Raw genomic sequence first — 21,728 nt, forward strand, 5'->3', positions numbered from 1 at the left:
ATACATTATGATATTACACATTGGAAATACTAAAAATTATCGTATAATGCTATTAAAATAATTATGAAGTTATAAATTCCATAACAAATACGTTTATTCGTCAGATGCTGACCAATCGCGAACGGCGTTACGAAATAACAGTCAATTCTGTGTTATGTATCTGAATACGGTGCTGCCGCCTATCTTATACAAAACCAAACTACGTTTCTGAAAAAGCATTAACCGACACATTAGTCTAATACCGTCGAACGAAAGAGTTTGGTGGAGGTCCTGTATAATAAACCGATTGTGTAGCAGGTACATTTCTTTGATTTTGTATTGAAGAAACGTAATAAATTAAATATTCATTTTCTTGCTTATATGCATTGTTTATAAGTAATTCTTTTTGTTGTGAGAAAGGTTATAGCAGTTCATGGTGTACAAATTTCTTATGTATTACATATCAGTGCTACATGCAGGCTTATCGCCATTTTGTTTATTGTGTCTGCTTTTGGAGGGAAACCGGATCTCAATTTATTTTTATTAACTCATTCTTTTTGAAAACTTGATTTTGTAATACAATTTGATATATTTTCTAGCTAACTTGTAGTAATTAAAAGAAATTTGGTATTTTTATAAAAGAGAATTACACATTGATCTTTTTTCCAGCAGATTTGTAATTTATTTTATTCTTTATTTTTTATTCATGATTTATAATAAATACTAACTAGTTTTGTATTACTTCAAAGTGAACAATGGCACGTACCAAGCAGACGGCACGTAAGTCAACAGGAGGTAAAGCTCCCAGGAAGCAACTTGCAACTAAAGCTGCACGTAAAAGTGCACCATCTACGGGAGGTGTAAAAAAGCCACATCGTTACAGGTAAAAAGTGTTATATGAAATTTTCGCTTGTAATGCCATAATCAACAGTGGATTGTAATTCTAATTATGCATTTTATTTACTAGGCCTGGTACTGTAGCTCTCAGAGAAATCAGAAGATACCAGAAATCGACTGAGCTGTTGATCAGAAAATTACCATTTCAACGTTTAGTTCGTGAAATTGCACAGGATTTCAAGACAGATTTGCGATTCCAGAGTGCTGCAATTGGAGCATTGCAAGAAGCTTCTGAAGCATATTTAGTTGGGTTGTTTGAAGACACAAACTTGTGTGCAATTCACGCCAAACGCGTTACGATAATGCCTAAAGATATTCAGTTGGCCAGACGAATTCGCGGTGAACGCGCTTAAACTGTTCACATTTCAGATTCTTTGAAGTCTTTCTTTTTTCAAATTCATATTGTTTTCATATTTGAATGTTCTTAAAATCAAATTCATTGTAGCTTAGTTTCTTTCTTATAAGTCATTATAATAACTATAAGTAAGTTCACTGCCAAGTTCTATAAGCTCTGATATGCAGAGATTAAGGATATGTAACCATCATCATATCAAATAGTTTAGCCGAAAACATATATCATTTAAATATAAACGATATACGGAAAGCACAAAGCGGAGTATGTAGCTCATAACAAATAGTAATAGTACTTTGCATAATTCATATTTTATTATTACATATAACAATAAGTAACGTACGCGATGTATAAGCAATACAACAATATGTAGATTTAATATTTTACAGAAAAAGTCAGTTATATTCGCTTCCGTATTTACTTCGTGGTTAATATACTTTCTAAATACAATTTTCTATATTGATATTAAGTTAGATCATAGATTAGATTAAATTTATAATATATAAGATAGTTCGTATGTGCAAGTAAATATACATAGTAACATTTCACAAAGGAAAGTCAAGTGCTATTGGATTATGTATGAGAAGTGTCATGTTATCTACATGTTGTTAATTGTATTTACATGATTGGGTTATCAAAATTGATTTGCACGTATATATTTCATTTTTATAAATTAACAAATCTATCACCATAAAATTATATTTCATTATTAATTAGGTTATTATTTTAATAATTATAATGATAGTAATAAAAAAATGCAATTCATAACACTAAATTAATGTAAATGATCTATAAAATTTTTTAATAAACTTAACTTTAATTGTTTTCCTGACAAAATGAAATCATTATTTTTTAAATATATTTTCCCGATTAGAATTAAAATCTATAACCACAATTATTTGTCAAGAAAGTATTTTTTAAACAAATTTGTTTCACAAAAAATTCGTAAACGTAAATCTTTTTATTGCTATTGTTATCAATTATCGAATACATGACATTAGTATGATCGGTAATTATAAGGATTACGTCATCAATGTAAATAACATTTTATATTTGTATCAGTATTTTATTATTTTTTGAAATGAATATTAGTATAACATATGTTTTATAAACGTACAATGAAAATGCAAAAGACATCAGAAATTCATCGATGTATATCATTAATAACAATTAATATCTGATATTCTGTTTATATTTACAAAATATTTTTGTTACAATAAAAATGTAATTCAGATCATGATACCACAAAAAATCAAGAAACTTATTAATATAATCGACTTTAGTACAGTTCAATTTCCGCCGTTAAGTTCAATTGACAAAAGCGCCAAAATTCAATAATTTCACCAGCTCGACATCGCTCTACATCGCTCGATATCGCTCGACATTGTTCGAACATTATTTACGTTTAGACACACAATGGCGTCTATTTTTTCCGAACAGAAAACGTAGAAGAAGCTTCCAATGGCCAGAATAATCACACAACGTCCATTCCAAGAACATGCATCTGGAAAAGCGATAAAAAATTACTATCTTGATAACTACTCTAATATCAAGATGACGTGTCCTTATACGTATCCTCTACAGATTTTCCATATCTTTCTGGAGGTTTCCACGAAATGACTGATTTCATTGTAGCTAGAATTACATGACAAAAGTCGCGAAACGACTCTGCCCAGCTCTATAAATTTCAACTCGGTTTTTGCAATCTATTACAGGATAACACCTCTCAATACTCTACAATGCTCATGCAAATTCTTCCCTAAAACAAAAAAACATATTGATTTACTTAATTTGTACAAAGAATAGGATGACAATTATTATTCGCAAAAACGAGGTTGCTGCTGTGAGTAGTATCATGTATATTACAATTGACAGGGTTCTTCACAGTTCGCACTCTAGGCGTAGGAGGCTGAGCCAATCGCATGTGTTACACTATGAAGCTCAGCTGCTATCCGACATCCGATTGGATGCAGTGCACCGCGGGCTTACGTGCCTCTCGCAATTTAATTTCTAGGGGTAGGGACAAGGGAGTCGTGACTTGGGAGAGCGTCCACTGCCATCGAAGTGCAAGGAAACGGATAGTGCTAGCTGTCGATTCTCGTAGAAGTTTTCCCTTAATTGGTATGTAAATCTGTCGAAAATCCATTTCATTTATGATCGTGTGTGATTACCGGTATCAAGAAGTGTATAGACGTAACAACGTGTTTTAAAAAGGTGTGAAAAGTGCTGGGAAACTCGAGTTATTACCTCCGAACGCGACGTACTGTCGTATTGCCTCCATTTTGCAATTGACGTTCCGTGGAGGGAATCGTTTCACGAGCCTTTCTTACAAGCGACGCTTTCAATTCGCCTCGAGTTCACCAGTGTCATTCGTTTCGTTTTATTTCATAGACTGTGATAATGTTTACCATGAAGATGAATAGGAGATTAGGGAAACAGTTGATTGTTAAGATGATACATTTTTCTGGTTAGCATGGGTTTCAATCGCGTCGGTGCAAGAAGAACGAAAGTTTGTGCATTGCGCAATGCGCAGCGTTCCTCGGTGCGCGGTTCCTCCGCACGAACAGCAACGGAACGTACCCCCACCCTTTCCACCCCACCATCCTTTTAAGTCCCACTCCGAAACTTAAGTTTACTTCAGTTATTATCAAGCGTACCCTTTAACCCTCCAGTTCCCATAGACACCTGCAGGTGCTACTTTTTAGTTATTTTATAACATATGTGAATTGATAATTTGTAGATTCTGTTGCATTCTAGTGACTTGTTTAGTATCTATTTTAATATTTTAATTTATAATATAATTCCTTTTTAGCAGTCTCAGAAAAGATGTTTTGTGTTATCACAATGTTAAGGAAAAAGTTTGAATCTATATTATTAAAGTCTGTAAGATCACAAACTAAGATTTGTAAGATCTATATAATAGTATTTAGTAATATTTTTCTGATGTTTGAATTTTTATATGTATTTGAAATTTAATAGCACCAGGTGTTATCTTTGAGTATCGTGAATATTTTTTCGTTATTCAATATTTCGTCATTACATATGTCAAAATGAACTTATAAACAATCAATTGTTTTGTATCGAAAAACATAAGAATTAACAGAATTCCCTTTATTGCATTACAATCTGAGCTATGGGAATTGGAGCGTTGAAATTATTTTTTTCCACTTTTATATATGATCAATTACAACTTTCTGTTTTGGAAAGATTATATGATTAAAACAGTATTTTCAAAATTTCTATTTAAAAGAAATTTTTGTTAATCAAGCTTGTACTGTTTTAGAATAAATAATGGCACGTACCAAGCAGACGGCACGTAAGTCAACAGGAGGTAAAGCTCCCAGGAAGCAACTTGCAACTAAAGCTGCACGTAAAAGTGCACCATCTACGGGAGGTGTAAAAAAGCCACATCGTTACAGGTAAAAAGTGTTATATGAAATTTTCGCTTGTAATGCCATAATCAACAGTGGATTGTAATTCTAATTATGCATTTTATTTACTAGGCCTGGTACTGTAGCTCTCAGAGAAATCAGAAGATACCAGAAATCGACTGAGCTGTTGATCAGAAAATTACCATTTCAACGTTTAGTTCGTGAAATTGCACAGGATTTCAAGACAGATTTGCGATTCCAGAGTGCTGCAATTGGAGCATTGCAAGAAGCATCGGAAGCATACTTGGTTGGTTTATTTGAAGACACAAATTTGTGCGCTATCCACGCGAAACGTGTTACAATCATGCCCAAGGATATTCAGCTGGCTCGACGAATTCGCGGCGAGCGTGCTTAAACAATATGTAATTCCCATACATACCATTTACTACTATTATTATTATCATTCGTAACAGTCGTGAATGAAACATTTTCATTCCAAACTACATATTATGTTGTACCCTATAAGTGTACAAGTTATGATATGATCATCCTTTATAATATGTATCTAAACTTCAGATTTCTGGAAAACTAGATACAAAGATTGGTATAATCTGTTTTTAATATGTAGGTAGTTTTCATCCTTTGGTATTACTGTACAAACGTAGAAAGTATGTTATTTCTTCAAGAAGTTATCAGCTACAAATCCTTTAATTTCATTCACATCTCTTTTGTCATTTTGCACTTTACAATGTAAGAATACTTATACAAAGAGCGATAAAAAAAGTCTAAACCGGAAGGTAAATGATCGTGATAAAAGACAAGTGAAATTGTTAATTCTTCTAAAAGTACTCTTAAGATTGAGTAAGATCGAAAATGTTTAGTTTCTCATTACAGTTTTATTATATTCGTCATCATTATCATTATTGATAAAACACTTAGTGAAATATGCATTAGAGAGTAAGGCAGTTTCTTTGTAGGAATTCAACGTAGTGTTTACCATTCTAGAACTCTGGTTGTATGAAAATTACATAAGGTATTTCAATCAGTCAACTATTCATTGTTCGTGTAAAGATAAACGTTTCATAAATAAATCTTCAAAATAATACTAACTTACCTTTTTTTATCTTGTTAAGAAATATGCACTGTTACTTAAGATAGAAGATTAGGTTTTAGGAACATTAATCCTACGTCAATTGAGAGATAGTTCACAATATTTTTATTTTACAAATATTTCATTTTATACTTTTACAAATTTATGTTACAAATATTGCGTAATTTGTTACAATTTCTCATTCGAAAGTTCACTTCCCAGTTAATTAGCGCAAATTGGTAATATTTGTTGTATTTCAATATAATTTTCCATTTTTCAATTTTTATTTTATATATTAAGCGAAACCTACAAATTAATAATTTTCGATTCACCCGATAGTATAATCGAATGCGTTAAATTTTTAGTTGTATTAGTATGATTCTACTTCATACAAATATCTTAGAACTTGAAGCTATTTATAATTATACAGTGGCTTAAAGCACACAATTATACAGAAATAAATAATTAAATAGCTTTTACACATTTTAAAGTATAAAATTGAATTATTTTACGACATAAGAGGATATCTTTTTGTTATTAAAAAATAGACATATGTATATAAGTACCTAAATATATATATATATATAAATATCTAACTTCCTATAAAAGCTAAATTTTGCACTAGTGTTATAATATCATTTCTAACATAGCTGAAGTTTTAATTGTGCTAGAAACTATACATTCAAAACTAGAGCTCACAAATTGTTTATTTAAAGGAAAATACTTAGGCAAAATTTGATTGCCAGTTATTTTTCAGATAAAATTTTATAAATATAATCTTTTTTCAATAACTAGAACATTATTTTTATGATAAAAGGAACAAATTACATTTAAGAAAGTTGCATAATTGGAAAATTTAAATATTTTCATAAAAAACACATATTCAGACATAAGTTGAAGGCATTGGCAGAATACAAATATGTAAACATAATAATACAAAATACATAATAACAAAAATAATGGATCTTCTAAAAATACACAATATACAGAGCAGGTAGTTTCTTCTGGTTACTGTTATGATGAAATGTTAGTAATTCTGACAAAAAGAATTTTTCAAACTAAAATTTCTTATAGTCTGTTTGTGAAGTAATAAAAAAACAAATATAAATTTTACGATATGATAATCTTTTGATAAAAATCTTTTCCAAATTGCAAAATTTTATCTGAAAGATAACTGGTGTTCTCCCTTAATATTATTTGTGAATATCTACACAACGTAATGGTAATAATTATCTAGAATTATCACTTATCACAATGATGAATTTTATTAAATTATGATATTAATACTTACAATCTCGAATGTTTATTTACGAATTTCCTCTATAAAATATTACCAAGTATACTTCTGAACCGTGATGAAAAAGAGACAAGTAATCCTCAAAAATTGCAAACTTCATGTAAAAGGCAATTAAATAATTAAATTAAATAGTTTTCCTTGTATCTTATAGAAATTTGTAATAAATTAACGAGTGAGATTTTTTAAAATTAAAATAACACGAATTAGTAGTCATACGAATATAATGCATAAATTTATTATTGGAATATTATCCGTTGTTTATAATCGAATGTGGTTGCTGTTGCCAGAGGCAAAACCTCGAACTTGCCGTCTAGTCCTAATTACAAAAAATCCAATATACTTTTGTTATCTCTTTACGGTTGGAAACATTGTTTATAAACATTTAAGTATAATAAACAAATATGTTTATTTAAACCAGCATTTCCCAATCTTATTCTAAAAGTATTTCATGCAATATAATACTTAGATACTTTAGAATTATTTCTTTTTTGTTTTAAATTGCTTATGTTATACCTAATATTCTTTGATTATTTTGTTTAATAAATTAAATTATACACAACTAGTAGTGAGAGAAGAAGCAGAGCAAATGATTGAGAAATGCTGCACACGTTTATGAATTGTGCATAAACTGTACAACATGCGTATGAAAGATACCTTGAATAATAATTCAATAAGGCTCGCTTTCTTTTTTTCAAGATGTTTCTTATTTACATTAATTATTTGATGTTAATGCATAACTTGAATGAAACAAAGACGAGATGTAAGTTCTATATTGTGCAGATTTAATATAATGTAAGCAGTTTGGTATAAAAAATATTCTGGTCAATTTTATTGTATACAATTTGTGAACATTACTAACAAGAAATACAAGAAAATGATACATAAATATCATGCAGGGCAACATGTTATGAATGCAAAAATTAATAATGCGATTAATGACGAGTTCCTTCATAGAAAAAGTTTGTTAATTGAAATTTCTTTGTTTTACATTACAGAGAATAAATTATAGACATCAATTTAAAAGTTGAATTTTCAAAGAGTACTATTCCATTCAACATTAAAATTTTAGTAGATTTTAGAGCCATGAATTTTTTTTACTTATCACACAATTTTTTTACTAACTCTCTTTTTCAGAAACAAAATATTTTAGTAACAAATTAGTCATTATAATTGATGTTACATACTTTGCATCAGTTCGTCTTATAATCTACAAAAATATTTTAATTTCATTGCACAAATCATTACTTTCAAGAAGTATATACAGTTACTATATACAACTATATATATACTATGGAATATTTAAGTTTTTTAACTTATTTCCACATTAGTGATACATAAAATTCAGTAATTACTTCTATTAAAATCTAGTAGCTTTTGAAAAGATTTTTTTCTGAAAGAACTTAATAATATCAGGGATACTTAAATTACGTTTATTTTATAATGTACGAAAAAATTAAAAATAGAAGATCTTCTTTACTAAAATTCACATTCATTTCAATTTAGAAAGATAGACTTTAATTTTAGAAGCTAAATTCTGTAATGCAATTAATTCGAAAATCTTGGTCTTTAAAAATTATTTTTGGTATATCTATAACATGTATGTATACAATAGTAAGTGCTTCTATTGGTCTTACATATCAATCATACTAATATTCTACATACATTTAATACATACGTGGACTATACTATTTGAAGTAGACATTAATTTGATTGAAGATCTTAATAACCATGTTGAAATTTTTCATAATTTGTTATAAAAAACTACAGGATTAAATAAAGAAGCATACTTTAAATTAACTTAATGTATTTTACAAATACATTACATGTACTTTAAAATGCTCTAAAATTATTTGAACCTTTTTTTTAAAATCTGATTATTAAGATCTTAACAGATTACAATAAAAGTATATTGTACTTTTTAAATCACAAAGAAAAGCTAGACAGTTAATTGTAAGCCTGTTATATTAGACATACATTTAAATTAACATATAATAAACGATAATGTTGAGTTATGGAATCAGAAAGAATTATTAAATGATATCAGAGGAAATGAAATTAATATGAAAGCTCTTGAAATTTAGCTTACTTTCTAATATCATATTCATTAATTTTGATCGCTTTATCTGAGGATATTACTAACAACTAGAACATACAGAACAATTTACACATACAGACATAAAAACAAGATGCTCCATTTTAATTAGTAGCATAAGCAATAAAACGAGCTGTTCGAAGTGTGATGCAGTCTTCTTAATAACTTGAACATTTATAACAATTAAAAAGCTACAGAACTGGGATCATGAAAAGCTATCATTATCTATAAATTCGTAAATTAAATGTTCACAAGAAGCACTACGTAACTAAAAGTAGACATAAAACTAATAATAAGTACAGTTGATTTAGTACGACTATCATGTATCATTTTAAACAGTATTATTTTAAATCCCTTCATTAAAGAAAATATTTATACAAAAAACTTATTAACTTTTCTCAACATTCATTCTCGGATGTTTGATACATGATATTTCTTGCTTTGAATACACGCAGTGCATAACATTATAAAAACAATGACATTTTAAAATTATAATATTGTTCTAATGTTACCTGTAAAGATCACGAACGGCTTGATCCTCTCGAGATGGATTTTGACATGTATTTAACTTATTCTCCAACGCCTATATGATCAAACATTTATTGTTAAATGAAATACTATCATTCTTCTTAAAAATATTATCATTATTTACCCTTATTCGAAATATTAAGGGTTCTTTAGAGTTGGTGATACTAGTTACATGGAAGACAATTAAAGCAGGAAGCAAGGAACCGTGTGTGATGTGTACAGAAAAAAACATAATAGAAAGCAAAAGAAATCAAATAAAGACCTGTACACATAAAACTTGATCAGCACTTGGTTGATCTAGGTTGTTGCCGTATACAATGAGTAGGTATGTGAACCTGGACGGATGGTAAATCAGTAGGTGTAGTGGAAATTGTTTTTTTCCCACCCGGACAAGTGCACTTTACCCTTCTACAGTCCATGCAGATCCACCTGTCAAGCTACCAAAACACCAGCTACATCACACTACCAGTATCATCAACTGATGATTAAAAAGTCTTATAAGTATTTCATATAAAATAAATCTGGTGCTTAGACAAAATCAAAAGGGAAATAAACCATACAAATTAAAACAGTTGCCAGTGCAAAACACAATATTTACGGCAACTAAAATATAATGTTTAAAACTCAGAGATACACAAGCCATGCTTCAAGCTATTCTTGTACATCAAAAACGCTTTTGAAACAAAAGCACTGTAATATATATAGAAAATAATGACTATACTTACACCAACTTTTCTCATAAGGTCACCAATCATATTCATTGCTAATATTCTTGTGCAGGGTGCCAATGGCGAATTCACGTTATTATTATTATTATTATTATTATTATTGTTGTTTCCAGTTACACCACCTACAACTCTGTTTCCAACTAATTGCAAACAGGAAAAAAGATACAAATTACTACAGACAATCACTGATAAGATATCAAAATAAGAAGTAAAGATACTATACTATGATAATTCAGTACAAAAAAAAGTATGTATTTGAAGTATAATATTTAAAAACTAAAATAAAGAACAAGTTTGTTAAAATAATTTTTATTTCATTGATAACAATATCATATATATAGATATATATACAGAAAGATGAAATTAATTAAAGCGTATAAAGATATATTAATCAAGCACAAATGTTAGACCAATCTTTTGTTTAGTCAACCTTAAATACCGATAAACAAGCAAATTCAGTTATCATAAAAGAAAAAAATGTCAAGTAGTTACAAAAAATATACATTACATTAAAAAGTTAATTAGATTAAAACTTTTTGTCTGTTATCCATTTAATGTGTTAGAGATAAGTACTTTTTTTGCTGATTATTATCCTTAATAATGATAAGGATCAGCTTTTAGGCCCAAAGCAAAACATGCGCTTAGTTTTACGAAGAGTATTATGGATCTTACTTTTTAATGGCGAAGTTGCTGTATTATTTGAAGGTATAGATTGTGGTACTATTGGGCTACTAGGCGACATATGTGTTTCCAATTCGACTTGAAGTTTATTACTATCAACATGATTACGAACTCTATCAGCTGACTTATCATTGTCTGGTTGATGCCTTTCTTGAACTTGGATTTCCTGTTTTAAATCTGTAATGAATGAATTATTAGAAATGATTTAATCATCAATTATACAAATCAATTAGTTATTCGACCTCTAATTTCATCCATTAATCTCTGTACTATAACTTTTAGAGCTTCCTTTTCGTCAAGTTCTGATTCTAACAAAGCATTCTTTTCAATGGCAGAATTAAGTTTGGCTTCTATCTCCTCCTCTGTTACCCTATTTATTCTACAAAATTAAGATGGATAGAATACATATTATATTAAATATTCTACATTTACTTAGCAGATGTAAAAATAACAATCTAATTTTCAATTACCTATGAGCTCTTTCCAAGTCGTCATTTTTTTGTTCTAATTCCCTTATGTACTTTAATAAATGGTCATGTTGAGTCTGTAAGTCCTGAGCTTTCCCTTGAAACATTGCACAGTCTGCTGTTTGTTGATCTAATCTTGTTCTTAATTGTTCAACTTCAGTGGCTAGTCTTGTGTTTCGTTGTCGTAATTCCCTGTTATTCTTTTCTGCTTGTTCTAAGGATGCTTCCAGTTCTTTCTCCAAGAGCTGTGAATTTTCTTGAAATTCCTCCAACTCTCTTTCTATATCTTCTTTCCTGTAATATTACAATAAGATTTATTGAACGCATTGACCAAAGACTAATTACGAGACTAATTTTTTTATAAGATTAATATTTATGAAGAAGCATTTGTGAAGAAGCATATGAGTCTCTGAGAAGTCAAACTAATTTACTGTTTATTAATTTCTTAATAACTGTTTAACTTTTAAAAAACAAATTACTTATCTTCATAAATTTATTTGTTCTAAAAATAATATAAATAATAGTGAATTGTGAGGTAAATAGTGAAAAACGATATTTGTGACATCATCACTTTTTTATACTTTTAAATTCATGGAGTTTTAAATGTATCTTCTGAGCAACTCATCATATATAATACATATAAACATACATACATATATAATTTTATTCTATAGTTTGCAATGAATATATAATAATACACTACATTTTTAATACACAGAAATGTAAAAATAATTCACCTTCTATGTATCTGGTGAGCAAGTTCCATCCAATATTGAACTTCATCATCTTTAGACACAAACTGTGGTGGATCAATGTCCATCATTTTAACAATATTCTGATTTTGTCCAATATCTTAATTAACCTTGAATGTTAAACACAGCTCTAAATCCTTCTATTTCATTAACGAGACGATAGCATCCTATACAATAAAACAAATTTACATTACACATACATAGGCTTAAAGTACCAAAAATCCATATACTAAAAATATTACAGTCAAAAATACAAATCACAAAATAAATTAAACTTTTGAATAACGTACAAGAATTACAGTGACAATGTCGGTGAAAGTTGCATTCGCTCGAGAAAAAATATTTTATTACTACGCGTATCTTACGTATCTATACACTTCGAACGCGATGTCAAACTAACCTATTATTACCAAGTAGATAACGATCACGAGACGACAAAGAACAGCTATATGCAATTCTACGATGCGCATAATAATCAAAAAAGAGTTCAGAAGATTAAACAGCGGGTCATGTTACGCATAATAAGAACGAGATTGAAATTAATGTGTGAGAAATGGAAAATCGTAGTAGGGACACTTACGTGTATCGTTGGGAGAGGGATAAAGCGAATGAAAATGGTCCAGTCCAGTGTAAATAAAGCTGTGATGCGATCGAATTGAATCTAGTGAACGAGATATTCTCTAAGGAACTGAATGAAGAAATGTACAACCATCGATAATGTGTAGGCGCATTAAATGAAGTTGTCTCAAGATGCATACATATAAATACAGGGACCTTGAGAAAGCGTTTAGCAGGTGTAATGTAGAGTGTATGCCGCGTGTGACACAAATGTCATTACCACAATTATGACTCACGAAGTCGAGACGATAAGGTAGAGAGAAATAATAATTGATCTTGTCACGGTTCTTCGTTGCTCACTGTGAATAGATTGTGTCAAAATCATCTGATAGATCGATCGTTGATCGATCATTAACACTTTAGTCACCATTTACATTTACAATTGAATTTATAGTTCCATTAACTATTTATATTTATGACCGAATTTATGTTTCCAGTGAATCGGAGATTTTTTAAATGAAGAAAACGTGGAAAAGTTTACATCGACAATCACAAAATGAAGATAGTGGATAGAAAAAGAAACAATTGTGGTTGTATATCTACTTTCCACCATGGGTTCGATGCGTTCAATTCGTTCGATCACACTCACACGACTACGACGTAGTGAGGTGGCGTTCGCGAGGTAACAGGTTACGAGATACGAATGTATTCGATATAATGGCGCAGAAAAAATATAGAGTGGTAGTTTTTAAAAAAAGTGGTATGTTTTAAATCTAAAATGAGATAAAAAGAAAATTTGAAATTAGTATTTTGTAAAAAAGGTTGGAAAAGAAGAATAGAAATAAAAGAATGAGGAGAAACTCGCTGCACCTATTCTAAAGGTTCTATTTTTGTTTAATATTAAAGTTTATGAAGTCTAAAGTCACGCATAAAAACGAACGTTATTTGAAAAATCGTTTTAGATAATAGAAGTTCTTTAAATTTAACTTTTTTACGCGTTCGAATTTATTTTGACTTTTCTAAAAAGAATAATATACAAATATAAAGCTATTACATACGACGAAAAAATTAAATTTTATTCAATATTTATAAATGCAGCTCTAATAATTTTTACGAATTACATAATAAAATTACATATACAATAATATTTTATTTAATAACATTTTATTATCCTCCGTAAAAAATTTGCATCTTTTTCTATTTCAAATATAGTTACATTTTATTTTGCAAATTCTCGTATGCTTAAGTATTTTAAAAATATTAACGTTTATAATTTAATATGACATAACAATACGAAATTCTCTGAAGAATTGAAGCAATGTTATAAAATAAATTAGTATTTATGTATTTATTTATTAAAATTCTAGACAACATTCGCATGTGCTTGTAGTGATTTCACACACTATTTTCTTACTAAATAATTAATTATTAACAATTATTGCATGTAGTATATGAACAGAAGCATCCTCCCATAATTTTTATATTATATTTATCCTTGTCGTATCTCCTTCTTGCGATGTAGGTTTTACGTGGTTGCACAATATTGAGTTCTTTGTCTATGGGTACACCATGTATATCTATCTTGTGCTGTAAGTTGCGATCCTCCCGTCTTCTCTAAGTGGCAGTACATGGATTGTCTGTAGACAAGGAACGCAATATTGTGCGACAAAGTCAGATATATTTAGCGTGTGGGACAAGGAAGAAAATAATGCGGAACAGCAAAGACGGATATATACATATAAACATGTCGGGGGGTAACGTTATAAGTCAGGGCGTGTAATGAATCTTTCTGCGAGATGTCCATCGTTGTTGTATACCAGATAATATTTATTGAAGCGAATGTATTGCAAAGGTGAACAAGTGATATCTGTGAGCGAATAATTGAGATGTAGGTGACGATGAGTTTTGGTTCGATGAGGAATACACGGTCAACGGGATGACCATTGCGATTAGGAACTCGATGTACGTGTTCACTGGGCTAGTCGAACTTATCGGATTAAGAGCCAGTCCAAGTGAAACTGCCCTTATATACTCCTCTCCGTATCTCTCTGTATCCCAAAAGTCAATCTTTGTTTTTAAGGAAAGGTATTTAATTACTTTATACCTCTGTTAGGTACACGTCCCTGCCGTGATCGTGGCTACGTTCAGTGACTCGTTATGTCACTTCGAGCCCAAGCCCATTGTCATAAATCTCGGACAATCATAATTGACAACTCCTATACAGTTATTTCTCAGTTTCGTTGTTTAAGTACAGCTATAATAAGAAGTCTGGACTAAAGTATTGGGAACCTTTCCAAACATTCCAAAAGAAAAGCCCCGGTGTCCTTTCATCTCCGACAAATATGTGTGTGTGTGCGCGCGCGCACATGTATATATGTATATATACACACACCACTTAGGCAAAGGGGGTGATAATATGCGACAAGGATGATGAGACATGGTCAGACGATACCGAACGCCATTTCTTGGGAACAATGCAGAAATAAATCTTTTATGTATATACTATATATTTGATAATTAATATATATTAAATAATTGCAGAAAGTCCTTTACCTTCTTATTGCCTTTGATGAGAAGCTGTTGATTAATGCCCTAATGATCCTTTCTGCTAATCTTCTTAAGTAATAATTATCCAAATTAGTTACCAAATGTTAAAAACCAATGGTTAACCAAAAAGTATTCCAAGAATAGTCTTTCTATGGCCTCTAAGTGCGTCCTATTTCAACACAATTAGTTATGCTTTACTGATAACATCTTTAAAAATAAAAATAGCTTTTTATATTGTCATGAATTTTATTAAGAAATTCTTCAATTGAAGTTACGAATGGCTATAAATCTTCTTGTTATTCTGAAATAAAAATAATGATGAATTTAACAAATTTTAGACAAACTAAAAGTTACTTACATTATAAAAGATAATCATCTTATTTTAAAGTCTTAAAGAAAAGCTAATAAGTTTCCCTTGAAACATCTTAAGAATTGGTAATAAATAATTATATAATAACAGTATACATAATAATATAATACTATTTTAAAAGAAAATATGTAACAATTAGTTCAAAGATCATTAACCATAATGCGAAGGGGGAAACAGCGCTGTTTATTTAGAATAATAATTTATTCTGTTTCATCAAATTTTCATCAAATTACACGAATTTCTTGTCAAAGACAAAAAGACGAAAAACGTGCCGCAAATTGTTTCATATATTTTATACACTCTTAAAATAAATGTTATACATATACATACATATCTTAATATATTATAAAACACATTGTTGGTATTATATTATCATGTAAAAATTAAATATAAAAAAATAAATTAAAGTTTATATAAATAGGTTATAAGGATCAGTTAACAAATATATTGTATTACACATTTATAACATTAGTTAAGTAAGACAGATAAATAATCGCGAAGATATTGTTAAATTTTAACTTTTATATAGTATGTATATTATAAAAAGACTTTAATACGCGTTTAATGAAAGTTAATCAAGTGATTAATTATTTAATAGCCTGCCCAGCATTTCTAAAACTACCAACTCCAATCCTTTAATGAGGCGTATCGCACGGGGGACTTTAACATAAAATTTGGAAAGGAGAAACATAAAAAATAGTTCCGCCTTAAAAAATAGCCTTAAATTAGTTGTAAGTTTGAATAATTCATCTGCTTTAGTCTCACGCTTTCTATCTCTCCTATTGTTGTTCATATCATCCGTCCTTGTCGCGCATTGTCATTTGTTCTTCCAGTTGTCGTCTGTATCGTCTGTAAAAACATACGAATATATACCTGTCCTTGTTGCACACTAATGCTTTCCTTGTCTACGAATATGTAATGTGTCGCCATCTACTATCCGTTGCGCCAAGTTGCGGTTCCTATCCCTGCCACCAGATGGCGAAAAACATACGAGTATATACCTGTCCTTGTTGCACATTGATGTCTTCCTTGTTCCACTCACGTCCTACTCTGTCCTTCTTGCACATTGATGCTTTCCTTGTCCATTAACAATTCATGTGCTGCCATCTAGCACGAGTGGTAGGAATCGTAACTTGGTGTATCCGGCAGTAGATGGCGACATATTACATATTCGTAGGAAGGAAAGCATTAATGTGCAACAAGGACAGGTATATACTCGTATGTTTTTCGCCATCTGGTGGCAGGGATAGGAACCGCAACTTGGCGCAACAGATAGTAGATGGCGATATATTACATGTTCGTAAACAAGGAAACCATTATTTTGCGACAAGGACAGAGTAAGGCTCGAATAAGAAAGGCATGAATGTGCGACGAGGACAGATGATATGAACGACAATAGGAGAGATAGACAGTGCGGGACTAGGGCAGATGAATTATTTAAACTTACAATTAATTTTATCTTAAACAGGTATAATAGATTGCGTTATAGTTCCTCGCGCGATACTCCTCATTAAAGGATCGGTATCGGTAATTCTAGAAATGCTGGGCGGGCTATTAATTAATTAATCATTTGATTAACTTTTATTGAACGTTTATTGAGATCTTTTTATAATATACCAGTAACAAGAGTATTGCGATTCTACAATGTTTTCGCGATTACTGGCTTTTCTAATTTTCTTAAATGATTATTATTCAAATGTTAAAGTCCGATAATTAACAAACAAGTATTCCATAAAGTTGGGAATACTTATAAATCTTCTCCTTTTCTTATCCAGAGAAGAAGACGCAGCTGACTTAGTTAACAAATTTTAAAGGAACTAGAAATTACTTACATTATAAGATAATTACGTTAAAGATAAAGTCATCTTCTTCTTATCTTTAAGGAAAGTTGTTAAGTTTTACCTGTCATATATCTGAAAAAGGATAGTTAATAATTATATAATAATAGTATAAGTAATAGTATAACACTATTTTAAAAGATATCGTTTGATAATTAATTTAGGTATCGTTAACTAAAATGGGAAAGGAAAAGTAGTAAGAGCTACTGAGCTACAACAATAATTTATTTTGTAAAGAACTATCTTATCGACTAACTGAGCCTAGTGAACAGATTATTGTATTTGCTGCCTTTAAATAATAATAGCAGCTTATAATATCCATCAAAGTCAGTTAAACAATAGTTAATCGTTGAAAATTAAACAAAATTAGAACATGGAAAAGAAAATGAAAATGATGATAAACAATGTACTCAGTATAATACATTAGTTATATATTGTTATAAGTATTTTCGAATTCTATACGTCAAATATTTCAAGGCTGCAGAAATAATGTCAATAATTTTTGGTTTCCTAAAGTTTAACCCTAAGAACAATAATGAAATGTAGATTTAAACACTTTGGTGGTTTTCATTTATTTAATATGATTGAAGTTAGGCATTAACATGATACAACTTGAAAAACTGTAAGATAGTGACAAAATATTTCTCAAACACAAATTTCTTTTCCTATGTTCATTATTTCAAAAATTTATTTCTTTATCTATTACTTTTATTGTTTAGCAATATAACGTATAATTAATTGAAATAAAATACTTGACAATAATTTTGTTTAAAATGAAGCATATATTCTCTTTCTCTTATCTAGTTTCGAATTTGGTACTGTAGTCGATTTCTATTAACTCGAACGTTTGTACGTCAGAAATTTTCAAAGATAAAATATGTTGAATAATTTTCTGTTACATTTGTGATGACATCGTATTAAAGTTTGAAAAGTAGATTCAGCATGTCTTGTAATATTTGTCAAACGAAATTTTCCTTTTTCACAAGAGAAGTAAGTTATCATTTTTGTTAATAGAGTCGCTTGCAATTTATAGGTTAAGTTGTAGCATAGCATCACATCATTTCTTGCATATAGCTTTTTTAGTTAGTTTAATCTGACTATCAGAAACTAGAATAGCTTTTAACTTTTCTTTCCATTGTGTTTCATTGTTCTGATATTACTTAGGTTGCTTGCCCCGGCTGTGGTTTTTCATGTTGCAGTAAGTGCCTCAAATATAAATGTAATATTCCAGATAAAGGGGTGAAAAAGGTCTGTGGACGTTGCTTTAATAAATATAATTTTACAAGTACCTCAAGCTTTAATAATAATATCGAAATGAATGGCCACGAAGAACCAATGGCTCCAGTGGACATTACAAAAAAGTAATATATTCTTCAAAGATAAGCATAAAAATATTTATAATTACAGTCACCACAGAAAACTTTTATGTATATATTGTATATGTTAGATAAAACATTTTAAAATTCCATTATAATTGTAACAAGACACTATTGTCATGATTATATTGGTCAAATATATATAATTAAATACATAATAAATATACATAACCAATATATATAAGATGTATAATATATATATTTATAAATTTCTGCAAGTATTCAAATACTTTTGTGAATAATTATAAGTAAAATAATTTAATATGCTTGATTTATATAGACTGGACTTGTTAGAGAACCCTGTGAAGCCTCCTATTGTAATGTACAAACATACAAATCATTGGGATAGATTTAAAACTGGATTAGAACCAGCTGATCAAGAGATAGTTGAAAGATTAAGAAAATTGAAGGAGGAAGACAAAACTACAGCTTTAAGTGTAGATGAGATAAAACGGAGATTAGCATTACTAAAGGATGAAGACCCAGATGTTAGGCAGCACAGAATAAATGTATGTTAATATGTAATAAAAGAATACCGTCAAATTATTGTGTTTTAAGTATGATCTAAACAAGTATATTATTCTTTGTAGATGCAGCAAGTAGATACCAGAACAGACCAACAGAAAACAGACGATTTAATACAGGAATATTTGAATCAATTGGAACTATCCTCGGGAAGCGATTCGGTTAGCGAAATTCAAGCAAGGCTAAGATCACTACAAGGCATTAGTGAAAAACCTATAGAAGTATAAAATCAATAATAAGCAATAAGTTTTTACGATGAACAATAGTATAACCAAATTTCTGTTGTTTTAGCATTCAGCTAATGATGACAATGATGATGAGAAACACGTAACAAAGAAATTAATTGGGAAAGCTTTGGCAGAAGCAGAATTGGAGAAAAAATATGAGAAAGACTTAGAAGAGGATGAATTGGAAGAAATGGAACTCGAGGTATGTGAAATCGATTTTTATGGATAATTATGTACATACAGTGTTCTGATTAAAATTTAACAAACAGGAGGCAAAACATACTGATGATGAAGATGAAAAACCTAGCTGTGTAATGTGTGAACAAACTGAAGATTTACAGCGATGTTTAGGTTGTCACGGCGATCTATATTGTCCTGTATGCTTTGAAGATAATCACGACGATTTGGAGTTGAAAATGCACAAAAGAGAACCAGCAACAAGACGCAATCAATTTTAATGGCTAAAAATTTTAGAGAAACGCTTCGCAATGACTCACATACAGTTTCATTGCTAAAAACACTTTCTGTATAATTTTTACGAACAATACCTATAACCAGCATCGCGATTTTGATATCAGAATACTGTCATTTAAATAGAAGCATTCCTCGCAAAGTACACATACACATAAAATAAATAATACATAATTATAGTAAGCTGTAAGTTTAAAGTCAAGATTGTGATTGTATTAATACGTGTCATTGAAAATTATTGTCGCATTATATCTACTTTCATAGTAAATAATTTTGTAACAATCTCAGTTTAACAGATTTAATAACAGATATTCACGCTTTTGCTAAGAAATAAATTAATCTTCAAGAACAACAAATTATTTGTTCATATAGCGAACTCTTCCTTTATTAATTTCACCACAAACAAAGTTGTTGAGCAAATAAATACATGGACTTCAATTAAATTTATAGCTTGCTATCGATATTTAAATTCATTAATTCTCAATATTATACATATTAATCGATCTTGATATTTAAAAATGTTTGAACTTTCTATATAGGATAGTGATTCATTCTAGATTGGAATTTGTTTTAGTAGCTTGTTACAATTCTTTCTGCTCATTCTAAGAATATTATCTTTTTGATTTAAATACCAAAGTGAACTCATCGATCCAGACTAGATGTCAGTAAAGACGCTTACTGACATCCTCACGGGGATTTCCCGAAGGTGGTCTGTGTTGCGGCGCAAAAACCTTCTTTTCTCAAAGTCTAAGCAGGCTTGCTATTTTTAGATGACATGTACGCATCTATCGTGCCAAGATTTCAACCACGTTTGGTTACTAACGAAGAAACCATTTGTTCTTCTTTCCGTCCAGTTTGTTTAACAGTGTAATCTATCTTTAAATATTTTTTCTTTAAATTCTTATTATTTAAAAATTGTCATGAATAATTAATTAAAACGGCTTGATATTTTTAAGTCAAATAAACTTAATTGTATAATTGTAAGAAATTGATATGAACAATGTTTTTTAAAATTTATATATGTATGCAGCTTTATAAAAATTGGTAATTTTTTGCTATTTGTAATTCATGCTCTTTTTTTATAATATTGAATACTTCATTTTATTAAGAATAAAAAATGATTTAAAGTAGATACAGAGTCTTTTTATATATTATTTTATATTATCTTTTTAAGTGTACTGAAGAATTTTAATAAAAATAAAAGGAAATCATTAAAGTGATCGTTATTTTTTATTCATGTTATACTTAAACATTGATTTAATAAATTGACAAATTTGAAAATCCATCTGTCATTTTTTAACAAATAAAAAATAACCTAACCTATAATTTTAAATTTCCTAAGTCGTAAAAAGCTATCCCATTTGTTATAACTTCCCTTATTATTTCTTTTATGATTTTTGCAATTATAAAAAGTACTATGTACCAATTTTTCCTTAACAATTTCCCTTTTTAGCTTGCGGCTAAATTGGTTATGGTTGCAATATTTTAAGGAAATTTTACAACTTTAAACAATTCTCAGGAATTTGGCAATGAAAAAGCGTATACATGTAGCGGGTGTTGTTGTTAGCAGGTCGTTGGTACT

At 29.6% G+C, this 21,728-nt stretch overlaps 4 protein-coding genes and 1 long non-coding RNA gene across 9 annotated transcripts; 3 read left to right on the top strand and 2 right to left on the bottom strand.

Moving 5' to 3' along the window:
• Positions 1 to 166: 166 nt before the first annotated feature.
• On the top strand, positions 167 to 2,070 carry LOC132913549 (histone H3.3A). Its single transcript, XM_060971972.1, has 3 exons — positions 167 to 297; positions 729 to 862; positions 947 to 2,070. The coding sequence occupies exons 2-3, from the start codon at positions 735 to 737 to the stop codon at positions 1,227 to 1,229; spliced, it is 411 nt and encodes a 136-aa protein (XP_060827955.1). The 5' UTR covers positions 167 to 297; positions 729 to 734; the 3' UTR covers positions 1,230 to 2,070.
• Positions 2,071 to 2,364: 294 nt separating this feature from the next.
• LOC132913551 (uncharacterized) lies at positions 2,365 to 3,777 on the bottom strand. Its single transcript, XR_009659410.1, has 2 exons — positions 3,476 to 3,777; positions 2,365 to 2,987 (listed from the first exon to the last, which is right to left on the bottom strand). It is a non-coding gene; the product is annotated as an uncharacterized LOC132913551 (long non-coding RNA).
• LOC132913550 (histone H3.3A) lies at positions 3,113 to 5,708 on the top strand. Its single transcript, XM_060971973.1, has 3 exons — positions 3,113 to 3,349; positions 4,512 to 4,647; positions 4,732 to 5,708. The coding sequence occupies exons 2-3, from the start codon at positions 4,520 to 4,522 to the stop codon at positions 5,012 to 5,014; spliced, it is 411 nt and encodes a 136-aa protein (XP_060827956.1). The 5' UTR covers positions 3,113 to 3,349; positions 4,512 to 4,519; the 3' UTR covers positions 5,015 to 5,708.
• An 84-nt stretch (positions 5,709 to 5,792) lies between these two features.
• LOC132913548 (nuclear distribution protein nudE-like 1) lies at positions 5,793 to 13,468 on the bottom strand. Of its 5 annotated transcripts, none has more exons than XR_009659408.1 (9): positions 13,073 to 13,468; positions 12,220 to 12,401; positions 11,486 to 11,776; positions 11,258 to 11,394; positions 11,007 to 11,192; positions 10,332 to 10,474; positions 9,869 to 10,043; positions 9,591 to 9,661; positions 7,190 to 7,302 (listed from the first exon to the last, which is right to left on the bottom strand). XR_009659408.1 is itself a non-coding variant. In XM_060971970.1 (8 exons), exons 2-8 carry the CDS (start codon positions 12,303 to 12,305, stop codon positions 7,245 to 7,247), a joined length of 972 nt encoding a protein of 323 aa, XP_060827953.1. In that variant the 5' UTR covers positions 12,306 to 12,401; positions 12,815 to 13,467; the 3' UTR covers positions 5,793 to 7,244. The 5 variants fall into 5 exon arrangements, 1 of the variants encoding a protein (XP_060827953.1); XR_009659407.1 differs by having other exon boundaries at positions 13,009 to 13,468; XR_009659406.1 differs by having other exon boundaries at positions 12,815 to 13,468.
• Positions 13,469 to 18,199: 4,731 nt separating this feature from the next.
• Positions 18,200 to 20,473, top strand: LOC132913315 (abscission/NoCut checkpoint regulator). Its single transcript, XM_060971568.1, has 6 exons — positions 18,200 to 18,537; positions 18,712 to 18,908; positions 19,204 to 19,432; positions 19,514 to 19,669; positions 19,740 to 19,877; positions 19,945 to 20,473. The coding sequence occupies exons 1-6, from the start codon at positions 18,490 to 18,492 to the stop codon at positions 20,131 to 20,133; spliced, it is 957 nt and encodes a 318-aa protein (XP_060827551.1). The 5' UTR covers positions 18,200 to 18,489; the 3' UTR covers positions 20,134 to 20,473.
• The last annotated feature ends 1,255 nt before the right edge of the window (positions 20,474 to 21,728 follow it).

This window comes from Bombus pascuorum, chromosome 13 (assembly GCF_905332965.1).
Source record: "Bombus pascuorum chromosome 13, iyBomPasc1.1, whole genome shotgun sequence".
Lineage (NCBI taxonomy): Eukaryota > Metazoa > Arthropoda > Insecta > Hymenoptera > Apidae > Bombus > Bombus pascuorum.

Excerpts from the sequence above, each read along its gene's own strand:
- LOC132913315 (XM_060971568.1), top strand. The coding sequence starts at position 18,490 with ATGTCTTGTAATATTTGTCAAACGAAATTTTCCTTTTTCACAAGAGAA. Across the intron at positions 18,538-18,711 it reads TTTCCTTTTTCACAAGAGAA|GTTGCTTGCCCCGGCTGTGG; the intron begins GTAAGTTATCAT and ends GATATTACTTAG. Across the intron at positions 19,878-19,944 it reads TGGAAGAAATGGAACTCGAG|GAGGCAAAACATACTGATGA; the intron begins GTATGTGAAATC and ends TTTAACAAACAG.
- LOC132913550 (XM_060971973.1), top strand. The coding sequence starts at position 4,520 with ATGGCACGTACCAAGCAGACGGCACGTAAGTCAACAGGAGGTAAAGCT. Across the intron at positions 4,648-4,731 it reads AAAAAGCCACATCGTTACAG|GCCTGGTACTGTAGCTCTCA; the intron begins GTAAAAAGTGTT and ends TTTATTTACTAG.
- LOC132913549 (XM_060971972.1), top strand. The coding sequence starts at position 735 with ATGGCACGTACCAAGCAGACGGCACGTAAGTCAACAGGAGGTAAAGCT. Across the intron at positions 863-946 it reads AAAAAGCCACATCGTTACAG|GCCTGGTACTGTAGCTCTCA; the intron begins GTAAAAAGTGTT and ends TTTATTTACTAG.
- LOC132913548 (XM_060971970.1), bottom strand. The coding sequence starts at position 12,305 with ATGATGGACATTGATCCACCACAGTTTGTGTCTAAAGATGATGAAGTT. Across the intron at positions 11,193-11,257 it reads ATTAATGGATGAAATTAGAG|ATTTAAAACAGGAAATCCAA; the intron begins GTCGAATAACTA and ends CATTCATTACAG. Across the intron at positions 9,662-10,331 it reads ACCTTATGAGAAAAGTTGGT|GCGTTGGAGAATAAGTTAAA; the intron begins GTAAGTATAGTC and ends TTGATCATATAG.